The 12,548-nt window shown below is 34.0% G+C and overlaps 1 protein-coding gene across 2 annotated transcripts in view; it reads left to right on the top strand.

The window, feature by feature from the left end:
• Positions 1-12,548, top strand: part of CD2AP (CD2 associated protein) — a 133,449-nt gene that overhangs the window by 104,408 nt on the left and 16,493 nt on the right. For both annotated transcript variants that reach the window (XM_028097779.2, XM_028097778.2), the window contains exons 12-13: positions 5,648-5,813; positions 6,427-6,569. In XM_028097779.2, the coding sequence (XP_027953580.1) occupies positions 5,648-5,813; positions 6,427-6,569 (309 nt within the window). The remainder of the gene's footprint in view (positions 1-5,647; positions 5,814-6,426; positions 6,570-12,548) is intronic.

Below are 12,548 nucleotides of genomic sequence, written 5' to 3'. Positions count from 1 at the left end.
TACTATAAACCAGTATTTCTGTGTCCTTGGAGTTGGGAACTATTTCTTTAACAGGATATATAAGATATTACTGTAAGACAAAAGATTGACTTTTTGGACTACATTAAAATTAGGAATGTCTTTTACAAAGACACCACATGGGGGATAAAAAGTTATGTCACAGAGAAGGAAATGATTTTTTACAACACAGATAAATGACAGAGTACTTATATATTCAGAACATATAAAGAATTTCTACAGATCAGTAAGAAAAAGCTTGATAAAATGCAGCTAAGAGCATTGAATATGATACTTCATCAAAGTATGAAGTTACTCAATTTCATTACTCAGCAAGGAAATACAATTTAAAGCAAAGTAAGAGTCTCACCAAAATGGGTGAAGTTTTGCAAAGGAGACTAACAATACCAAATGTTGGTGAGGATTCAGATTAGCAGAACTCCCATACACTGTTGGTGGGAATGCAAATTGTTATATCTAATCTGGAGGACTTAAGTTGAATATATTCATACCCTCTTACCCAGCACTGGCACTCCTAGTTATATATCCAGCAGAAATATGCTGTGTGTATGTACCAAAGATTCAAATAAGAAAGTTTATCATAGCATTATTTATATTGGCTCTTATTTGGGAACAACACGAATCTTCATTCACAGTTGAATGGATAAATAGATTGAAGTATATTCACATGACAAGCAAGATACTGTGCAACAACTTGAATCTTAGGATTTTACTGATGTGCAGAAGTGATCTATATAGGGTTAGAAGCCACCTTTGGGTGGGAGCAGTTGTGTAGGAATTGGAAAGGGGCATGATGGGAACTTATTGTGGCTAATGTTCAGTTCTTGGCCTGAGTGGTGGTTATTCATGTGTGTTCATGTGATGATAATTTCTTGAGCTTTGTACTTACACTTCTGAAAGTATGTTATGCTTCAGTTTAGGTTATTTCAGTGAGATTAATATGGGTAGATTTTTTTTGTCCTTAAGTTTTCTAGAAATGTTAGGAAAATAGATTCAATTAAGAATACATTTGCGGGGCACCTGGGTGGATGGGTTGGTTAAGCATCTGACTCTTGGTTTCTGCTCAGGTCATGATCTCAGGGTCATGAGGTCGAGCCCTGTGTTGGGTTCCACGCTGGGTGTGGAGCCTGCTTGAGATTTTCTCTCTCCTCCTCTCCTTATACCACATGTGCACAAGTGTGTGCTTTCTCTCTCTCAAAAATAAATTCATTTGCTACTTTTTGGATAGTACTGTGTTTTGCTCTAACACATCTTTGAGTAACAATTGATAAAGAATGGATTTGATTTTTTCAGTCTGAATTTATGCATTCGTAATCCATTCATGCTTTGGTGCCAGTATAATTATTTTATTTTTCTATTTTTTTAAATAATTTGAGTATCATTGACACACAATGTTACATTAATTTCAGGTGTGCAACATAGTGACTCAACACATTTATACATTATGCTATAATCACCACATATGTGGCTACCGTCTGTTTCCATACTTTACTATAGTGTTTCTCGTTTTTGTAACTTACCCGCTCTATAACGGAAGGCTGTATTTCCCAGTCATCTTCCATTTTGCCCAACCCCCCACACCCCTCCCCTCTTTGCAACCATCAGTTTGTTCTCTGTATTTATAGGTTTGATTCTGCTTTTTATTTATTCATTTGTTATTGTTTTAAATTCCACTTATGAGTAAAATCATAAAGTATTTGTCTTCCTCAGTCTGACTTATTTCACTTAGCATAATACTCTCTAGGTTCATGCATGTTATCTCAAATGGCATCATCTTATCCTTTTTTATAAGTGTGATATTCCTCTGTGTGTGTGTGTGTGTGTGTGTGTATATACATATGTACACCTCCCCCCCATCTTCCATATTCATTTGTCTATTGATGGACACTTAGGTTGTTGCTTCCATATCTTGGCTATTGTAAATAATGCAGTGATAAACATAGGGTGCATATATCTTTTAAAATTAGTGTTTTTGTTTTGTTTGGGTAAGTACCTAGTAGTGGAATTATTAGATCATATGGTATTTCCATTTTTAATTTTTTGAGAATTGTTTTTCTACTCTTATTCATGCAGTGGGGAACTAATCCTCATCTGAATTAACAAATGGATGAATTTATTACATATAGTGTTGGTAATATATTTTTATATTCTGTAGTAAATACGATAGGGCATATTTCAGTTATTTTGCTGTATTTTGTTAGCTGCCATATATTTTAGCTGCTTTCAGTTAAAAATTTTCTCCATACACTTATGATCTTTTCTCTGTCTTAAATTATAACTTCTGTACCTTACATATTTCTTCCTTTGGGCATTTGAAAAACTAACAAGATGTTTTTTCTTTAGTCTAAATTTCCTCTTGGTTTTGGTGAATTTCTAGCTAAACTAAAATTCCTTGCACAGTTGGATATCCACATATAAAAGAATGAAGTTGAACCCTTACCTCATACCATATACAAAATTTGACTAAAAATAGATCATTCACCTAAATATGAGGGGTATAAAACTAAAACTCTTAGAAGAAAACATAGGGCTAAATCTTCATGGCCTTGGGTTTGGTGATGGATTCTTAGATATGACACCAAAAGCTCAGACAACAAAAGAAAGGAATGGTTAAATTGTAATTCATTAAAATTAAAAACTTTGGTGCAGCGAAGGACATAATGAAGAAAGTAAAAAGATACACCACAGAATGGGAGGAAATACTTGCAAATCCTATATCCAGTATCAGGAATATATAACAGGTTTGGTGTTCTGATATACAAAGAGTTATAACAACTCAGCAGCAAAAAGCCCAGAAGTGGGCAAAGGATTGAAATAGACTTTTTTTTTTTTTTAAGAAGATTTTATTTATTTATTTGGCAGAGACACAGCGAGAAAAGGAACACAAGCAGGAGGAGTGGGAGAGGGAGAAGCAGGCTTCCCGTGGAGCAGGGAGCCCCATGTGGGGCTCGATCCTGGGACTCCAGGATCATGACTTGAGCCAAAGGCAGACGCTTAACGCCTGAGCCACCTAGGCGCCCCAAATAGACATTTTTCTAAAGGAGATGTGCAAATGACTAATGAGCACATGACAAGATGTGCAGTATCATTAATTATTAGGGAAATATAAACCAAAACCACAATGAGTTGCTTCACACTCTCTAGGATGGCTATAATAATAATAAAAATGAAAAATAATAATTGTTGACAAGGATGTGGAGAAAATAGACCTCTCATACACTACTGATGAGAATGTAAAATGTTTCAGCTGCTGTGAAAAACAGTTTGGTAATTCCTCAAAAGGTTAAACATAGAATTACTGTGTGATCCTAGACATATACACAAAAGAATGGAAAACAGATATTCAAACAAATATTTGTATGTAAATGTTTATAGCAGCATTGTTCATAATAGCCAAGAGGTTGAAAAAACCCATATGCCCATCAACAGATGAATGAGGTGTGCTATATACATATAGTGGATGTTATGTAATCACAAAAAGAATGAAATAATGATACATGCTGCACTGAGAATGAGCCTTGACAACATTACGCTCTTGTGAAATGAGCCAGACACAGAATGTTATATGAGTCCATGTTTATGACATGCCCAGAATACCAAATCTGTAGAGACAGAAGGCAGGTTGGTGGTTGCCAGGAGATGGGTACAGGAGGAAATGGGGAGTAACTGAACAGTGGGAACCAGACTCTTCTTTTGGTGTGATAAAAGAGTTTTGGAACTTGATAGAGGTGGTGGTTGCAGAACATTGTGAATTTACTAAATGGCACTGAATTGTTCACTTTAAATTGTTAGGTAAATTTCACCTCAGTAAAGGTAGATAAAACCTAGTTCCCAAATACATTGCCATCATATATAATAAATCAACATACTATTGTTGATTTAGTCATGGCAATACCAGAAATGATGAACTTAGTTTTATCACCTTTGATTTCCATGAATATTTAAATGTGTTCTTTTATTTTAGAAAAAACTACAGCGTTGACTTGATTTCAAGCTTTTAGTTACATATCTGTTAAAAGAAGTATGTTCAGTTAATCAGTGAACTTCTATTTAGCCTTCAATATTTTTCCTGATATTTTATATAAAACAGGTTTCTTAACATTTTCTAGAGATTTGGTTGACTATTATAAATGATACAGATAGCTCTTTTGGCTTATAGTTAGAATTGGATGGTATTATTATGATGTAATTATATGATGCATTGTTTATTTTGAGGCCATATGAAAGTGGATTTTTGTACAACATGATGACCATGGGTTTAATAGACTTGTTATATTTTCAAATGATCCACGGAAGCTATACATAAATGATAAAACTGAAACAATGGTAATTTGTATTTTCATTGTTGTTATATTAAATTTATTTTGAACCAGGGTTTACCCGTGGCTTGCATGTTTGTTCAAGATTCATAGTCACCAGTTTCTGATTGATATGAAATCTCATGAAATTATTTGTGGTCCTGTGATAGACATTCTTTACAAAGACCAAATAAATTTTGAAAATTACTCAGTATTGCACTTAAGAGCTTCTTATTTTTGCATATGACACATTTTTGCTGACTGCTATATCATGAATATCTAGTATGTGTGTACCTGTGTCAGTCAAAAAAAAAAAATCTGTTTTGCCCATTCCTCTACCCATTTCCCCTCTGGCAACCACCAGTTTGTTCTCCGTGTTTAAGAGTCACATGTGTGTGTCAATTTTAATATTTGTTCTTAGTACCTTGAAAGATCAGGAACCAAGTGTGTCATTGTGTATAGTACCATGCCTTTTTGATGATAAAATTGTTTTTATTAACATGGCTTAAAATCGTTCCCAGTGTTGTTTATTTCCAGCATATTTCCTTATCTAGTTCATAGAATTATTTTTTTTAAAAAGATTTTATTTATTTATTTGACAGAGAGACACATAGTGAAAGAGGGAACACAAGCAGGGGGAGTGGGAGAGGGAGAAGCAGGCTTCCCGCAGAGCCGGGAACTTGATGTGGGGCTCAATCCCAGGACCCTGGGATCATGACCTGAGCCAAAGGCAGACGCTCAATGATTGAGCCACCCAGGCACCCCTAGTTCATAGAATTATTAATGGTGTTAATAAACTGGAAACAATGAAATTGTGTTAATATATTCCGAGTACAATTGTGAGGATTATAAATATAAGCCTGTAATTTTCTCATCTGTGACTAGTCAAGCTAGCCTGCTTTTGTTAACATTGGGTGTTTTCCTTTATCATTGTGATTATTTTTAAATAAGTATGTTAAATGTCACTAGTTTCCTATACTTCAGTCTCAGCAAATGGTCTGGATTTAAGCATAGATAATATTGTCCTCTGCTTAGAGTAAAATCATATGTGATTATATATAGTATACCGCCTCTAAAAACAAAGGATGCTGAGAAGACATTAAGAACTGGGCATTATTTGTTGCTCGGAAGCTTATTAGTGGTCCTCCTTCCCACCAAAGTAAGCTTTTTTAGATATTTAAGCTTACTAAATTATAACTTTAAAACAGTGAACACATAAACAGATAATGTCTCTGTTTCACACATTTTCAGCCTGATGTGAGTTGTAAGAAATAGAAAAACCTAAATAATTTTGATTGTTAATAACTTGTTAAATATTTTTAAATAACCAGATGAAAAATCAGTACTGGAACAGAAACCTTCTAAACCAGCCGCTCCACAAGTCCCACCTAAGAAGCCTACTCCACCCACCAAAGCCAATAATTTATTGAGATCTCCTGGAACAGTATACCCAAAGCGACCTGAAAAACCAGTCCCTCCACCACCTCCTATAGCCAGGTAAGTTTTACCTAATTTTAATTTAGGTAATTTTAATTTAGTTAACTTACCTAATTTAGTTTATTGGTTACCTGCCTTTGACATAAATGCTTTTCTTTTTTTTCTTTTTTAAAAGATTTTATTTATTTATTTGACAGAGACACAGCGAGAGAGGGAACACAAGCAGGGGGAATGGGAGAGGGAGAAGCAGGCTTCCCACTGAGCAAGGAGCCCGATGTGGGGCTCCATCCCAGGACCCTGGGATCATGACCTGAGCCGAAGGCAGACGCTTAACAACTGAGCCACCCAGGCGCCCCTGTATTGCTTTTCTAAATGTCAAAATAATTTTTAAAGTACTTGTTTTCCAGATTTTTTCTATAGACTATAATGATTCTCTGTTAAATGATTTATATTCATACCAGGTAAATACATACCTATTAGGCTGTTTTTACATTTCTGATTTTATTGTGTTTAGTGTTATTGTGGAGGTGTATGTTTATGGAAATAATTTTGTGGACAGAAAGAAAAATTATTGTGCTATAACATCTTTAGTGTCATTAATTCACAGTGTAAAAAAAATGGTTATGATTCACATACAAGTGATTTGTACATATGTTTGATTTTCTCATTTCAGGATTAATGGGGAAGTTTCTACCAATTCATCAAAATTTGAAACTGAGCCAGTGTCAAAACCAAAGCTAGATTCTGAACAGTTACCACTTAGACCAAAATCAGTAGACCTAGATTCATTTACATTTAGGAGCTCTAAAGAAACAGGTAAGTTAACATGTAGAAGGGTGGTACACTTAAAAAAAAAGTTGCCAATACAGTTTTCAGAAACTAAGAAACTTGTGTATGCATTTTATGTGTGGATAGATAGAGTAGAAATTAATTAAAATTTGTTTAAAATCTATGAAGCCAAAAGAGAAAAATAAAACTAAAAGAAGATAAATGAGCAAAATACTTGATTCATGTAAGGACTGAGAAATGAGTTAAAAGATCATTTATCATATATTCTGTCCCCTTGTAATGCAATGTCCATACTAAGGCAGATATGAATACATTTTAGTTTTAAAAGTTTAAGAATAAAGAGATAACACAGATTATCAGTGCCCAGCACGAGATTATATTGAAGATTATTTTTACTTCTTTACTTTATCTCAAGATACTTTTGTTTCTAATTCAGGAAAATACACTTTTTATGTCTCTCTCTCTTTGTGTATGTGTATCAGCAGGCTTTACTTCTTTAGTTAAATGTTGTTCCTTAAGTTTTAGGACTGATTTTTCAACTCATCTATCATCTTTGTCTCCTGGTCTTTTATACCTCTTAGTTGTAAAATGGAAAACCTGAAACAGAGCACTTTTGATAAAGGTCTCAATATTAAAAGCATAGCACAATCATTACTTTGTAGTAATGATTATTGTATAGTACCTTGCATTTTGTTTGTTTTTTTTTTTTTACATTTTCAAAGCACTTTCTCATATATATTCTTATTTTATCTTAATAGTAACTCTAAAAGGCAGACGCTATTTTGCTTCTAAAGAAATTAAGCTATAGACGCATCAAGTGTCCAAGATGACATAAAGCAGAAGAGAACTTTTTAAGTCCCCTTTATATAAATGCTCATGATATTCTTTTAAAAGTGTTAATGTCTTCGTGTTAACATTTCATATTTATATTCAGACTTAAAGGCCAATTATACTCAGGGTTTTTTTTTGTCACTGTATTGTAAGATACGCTACTTACTACCTTTTGAAAACTGTTAGGTGATTTTATTATTTTCTTGAATTGTCATTTTGCCAATACAAAAGCTCTGACCTACACATGTTCTCCTTCAGTTTTTTAATTTGAATGTTTTATAGACCCTTTCATCATATATTTGGATCCTGCCTGCTCTGGATGAAGCCATATTCATTAATAATTTCTGGAAAATGAGATGTTGATTGTATTTTGGAGACAATTCACTCAGTTATATTTAGTGTGTTGTATCTGGTGAAAATTGTTGTTTACTGTTAGTGAAATAAAAACAAAAAAATGTTCCTTATAGAAGGTTTTTAAAAAATATCCTTTAGGGGCATCTGGGTGGCTCAGTTGATTAAGCGACTGCCTTCAGCTCAGGTCATGATCTCAGAGTTCTGAGATCAAGCCCCACATTGGGCTCCCTGCTCTTTGGGGAACCTGCTTCTCCCTCTCCCTCTGCTGTTCCCGCTGCTTGTGCTCTCTCTCTCTCTCTCTCAAATAAATAAAATCTTAAAAAAAAAAAAAAGAAGTAACACATGTAATAATGTCAAACTATTGGTGGTTTGTAAAGTTTGATTTTTTTTACTCTTTTTGGTCCCAATTTTTACTTTTATCCATATCCATTATTTACTCGTCATTAAAAAACAAATAGGTCTTATGAAACAGGGTTTGCAAATTCCTAATTTCTGTTTTGTGTTTTTTTTTTCTTCAAATGAATAAGGAAGTGATTTAGAGAAGCTGAGACATGTAAGGACAGAAAACTAACAGCTAACTTCCATACTGCTGTCCTTTATTCCTTTGACTATCAGGCTGCCTGCCTTTGGTGTACTACACTTAACACCCAGTTAAGTTCAGGAAATACACAAAGCATACCACAGAGATAATTGAGAGTTCCATCCCAGACCACTGCAATAAAACAAATATTAAAGTGAGTCAAATGAATTTTTTGGTTTCCCATGCGTATAAAAGTTACATTTAGACTATGCTATATTAAGTGTGCATTAGCATTGTGATTAAAAAATGTACATACTTTAAAAAATAATTTTATTGCTAAAAAATGGTAACCATCATCTGAACTTTTAGCAAGTCATAATCTTTTTGTTGGTGGAGGGTCTTGTCTTAATGCTAATGGCTGCTGACTGATCAGGGTGGTGGCTGATGAAGGTTGGGGGTGGCTGTGGCAATTTCTAAAATAAGACAACAATGAAGTTTGCCACGTCAATGGACTCTTCCTTTCATGAACAGTTTCTTTGTAGCATGTGATACTGTTTGATAACATTTTACTTACAGTAGCACTTTTTTCTAATTGAAGTCAGTCCTCTCAAACCCTGCCTCTGCTTTGTCAACTGTGTTTATCTACTATTCTATATGTTTTATTGTCATTTCAACAATTTTCATAGCATCTTCACCAAGAGTAGTTTCCATCTGAAGAAACCACTTTCTTTGCTCATCTTTAAAGTTTTATCATGAGATTATAGCAATTCAGTCACATCTTCAGTCTCCGCTTCTAATTCTAGTGCTCTTGGTATTTCCACCACATCTACAGTCACTTCCTCCTCTGATGTCTTGAACCCCTCAAAGTAATCCGTGAAGGTTGGAATCATCTCCTTCTAAACTCATGTTTGACCTCTCCCATAAATCCCTAGTGTTCTTTTTTTTTTTTTTAAGATTTTATTTATTTATTTGACAGAGACACAGAGAGAGAGAGAGGGGGAACACAAGCAGGGGGAGTGGGAGAGGGAGAAGCAGGCTCCCGCCGAGCAAGGAGCCCGATGCAGGGCTTGATCCCCGGACCCTGGGATCATGACCTGAGCCGAAGGCAGACGCTTAACGACAGAGCCACCCAGGCGCCCCAATCCCTAGTGTTCTTAATAGCAGCTAGAATCATAAATGCTTTTCAGAAGGTTTTTAATTTACTTTGTCAAAAGCCATCAGAGGAATCATTATCCATGGAAGCTGTAGTGTTATGAAATGTATTCCTTAAATAATAAGACTTGAAAGTCAGAAGAAAGTCACAATTACTCCTTAATCGGGCTACAGAATGGATGTTGTGTTAGCAGGCATGAAAACAAGATTAATCCTGTACATCTCCATCAGAGCTCTTGGGTAACAAGAACCTTCTGAGCAGTAGGTCTCAACAGTGGGATTAAAATATTGAGTAAACCGTGTTGTAAACAGATGTGCTGCTATCCTTTTTTGTTGTTCCATTTATAGAGCACAGATTTAGCATAATTCTTAAGGGCCCTAGGAATTTCAGAATAGTAAATGAGCGTTGACTTTAGCTTTCACTAGCTGCAAGTAGTCTCTAACAAGAGAGTCAGGCTGTCCTTAAAGCGTTGAGGCCAGGCATTGGTTTCTCCTCTCTGGCTATGAAAGTCCCAGATGGCATCTTCTTCCACTCTAAGGCTGTTTCATCTACATTGAAAATCTGTTGTTCAGTGAAGCAACCTTCATTGATTAGCTAGATCTTCTGTATAACTTGCTGTAGCTTCTGTATCAACACCTAACTGCTTTCCCTTGCACTTTTATGTTATGGAGATGACTTCTTTCCTTAAACTCCGTGAACCAACCTCTGCTAGCTTCAGACTTTTTTTTTTTTTTTTTTTTTGCAGCTTTCCCACCTCTCTCAGCCTTCACAGAATTGAAGAGAGTTGGGGCCTTGCTCTGGATTAGGCTTTGGCTTAAGGGAATGAATGTGCCTGATTTTATTTTTTTTTTATCCAGACTACTACTGAAACTTTCTCCCTATCAGCTTGTTTGCTTTCTGTAATTTATGTGTTCATTGGAGTAACACTTTTAATTTTCTTCACGATCTTTTCCTTTGCATTCACAATTTGGCTAACTGGTGCAAGAAGTGTAGCTTTTGGCCTATCTCGGTTTTCTGTATGCTTTCCTAACTAAACTTAATCATTTCTAGCTTTTGTTTGCAAGTGAGATATGTGTGACTTTTCATTTTACTCCAACACCTAGAGGCCATTGTAGGGTTACAGATTGCCCCAATTTCAATGTATTGTGTCTGAGAGAATAGGGAGGCTTAAAGAGAGTGAGAGAAATGGGAAACAGCTTCACTGTGGAGCAGTCAGAACATATAGACCACTTACAAATTAAGTTAAACATCTTACGTGGGCACAGTTCGTTACGGTTACAATAGTAATATTAAAGATCACTGATCACAGATGACCATAACAAATATCATAGTAATGAAGAAGTTTGAAATATTGTGAGAATTACCAAAATGTGACAGATCTGCAGTGCTGTTGGAAAAATGGCATCGATAGACTTGCTCATCGCAGGGTTGCCGTCAACCTTCAATTTGTAAAAAAATGGAGTTGTCTGCAAAGCACAGTAAAATGAGAAATTTTATGTTTGTGTTCATATTACATAGGAAATATATATTGAGCGAGTGTTATATCCCATTACTATTTTAGGCACAAATAATATGCTAAGACAAAAGGCCTGACTGCTATAGCATATAGCTTATATTCTGAACTTCAACTCAGGTTATTACTCATTTCCATTTTTTTGGAATATTATGTTTTTAGTCTTTGTAGTGCAAAAGTGTTTAAACTCTTTTTTTGAGATATTGACACCTTAAAAAAACACTGTGTTCTGCATCAAATACAGCCTCAAATTTTGCATTAGGTTGAGGCATATTTTAATTTATATTTTTGGCACAGTTAGAGGTTTCAAATTTTTAAAATAGCATATGAACCTAGCCCTTTAACATGTTTCAGAAAGTTTAAAATATACATGAAAATCTTCTTAGAACAGTCTCATTATTACACAAAATAATAATTTCAGGTGATGATATAGTAAGCAAGTATACTTTGTTATTAAAAATGTGGGTTTTAAATTATTAGCTCATTTATCATTGTCTTGTTTTTGCACTTAAATGGTAATTGAATGATCCAATATGTCTATGATACCTATTAGAATACCTGACATGGAAGATGTTATAAAATGTTACTTCCCTTTTCCTTTCCTCTGTTGTTAATCTCATCTTATTCTGTTTCTGCTCTTCCCTGTAAAATAGGGTAGAAATTCCTGACACTATGCTCAGATATGATTATACTGTATATAAAGCCATTTATAAACTATTTTTAAAATAAATGTCCTTCAGTATATATTCTCATATATAAGATAGTACTATAAATTGCGTAGTTGTTAGAACATGTTTTAATTTTTTCCTCTCTTTTTCATTAAAAATTGGTTTAGAATAATCTCACTGCTACTACTGGTCAATTATAAAGTTCACATGGTCTAAATATTTCCAAAATAATAAGTTCTCTGGGACATAAAATTGGTTTACACATTAGTCTTAAAATACAAGATAGAAGATTTGGTGGTAACATACATATTACATTGAGAAAGCACAGCTGATGAAGTATTCTTAGAGTGTTATATTATCCTTTTTGATTGTTTTCTATGATAAATTCTTCTTGGGTTAAAAGGAAATTTTAGAGGTACATAATAGTATTTGATCCCAAAGCATTCATTGTTAAATAGTGAAACATTCTTTGCTTTGTTTGATAATCTATTTTTGTTTGAATTATGTTCTCAATGTTTATTCATTTATTTCTTCCAGAAAGAGTTTAAGGTGGAATTTTTCTAATAAGATGCTTACCTGTTGAGTGGTAGATACTATAAAAAATGAGTCTATATCTAAACTAGGCTACAAAAACAAAACAAAACACACCCAAAAATATAGAATTTACCTGGAGAATTAAGAGCAGAGATTAAAATTATTATTTTCTTACAGTAATTTTCTTGATAATTCCTTTATAGCATCATATAAGGCATAATTGAAGATTCATCTATGGATTATGTGATTTTAAATGTATAAGTTGTATTTTTATAGTGAGATATTTAAAAATACTATTTGTCGTGTTTTTCTTCTTTTATTATAGAACTAAAATTGTCTCTTTCATTTAATTACTGTCATATGCTGAAGACTAAAACTTGACTGGAAGGTAGTTTAATTTTAGTTATAACTATATTAATGAGTTGTTAATATA

Source organism: Eumetopias jubatus, unplaced genomic scaffold (genome assembly GCF_037043125.1).
Source record: "Eumetopias jubatus isolate StellerSeaLion01/CBP00866 unplaced genomic scaffold, mEumJub1_p1.0 scaffold_6, whole genome shotgun sequence".
Lineage (NCBI taxonomy): Eukaryota > Metazoa > Chordata > Mammalia > Carnivora > Otariidae > Eumetopias > Eumetopias jubatus.
The sequence above is the reverse complement of the archived record's forward strand: the minus strand, read 5'-3'. Positions and strand labels throughout refer to the sequence as shown.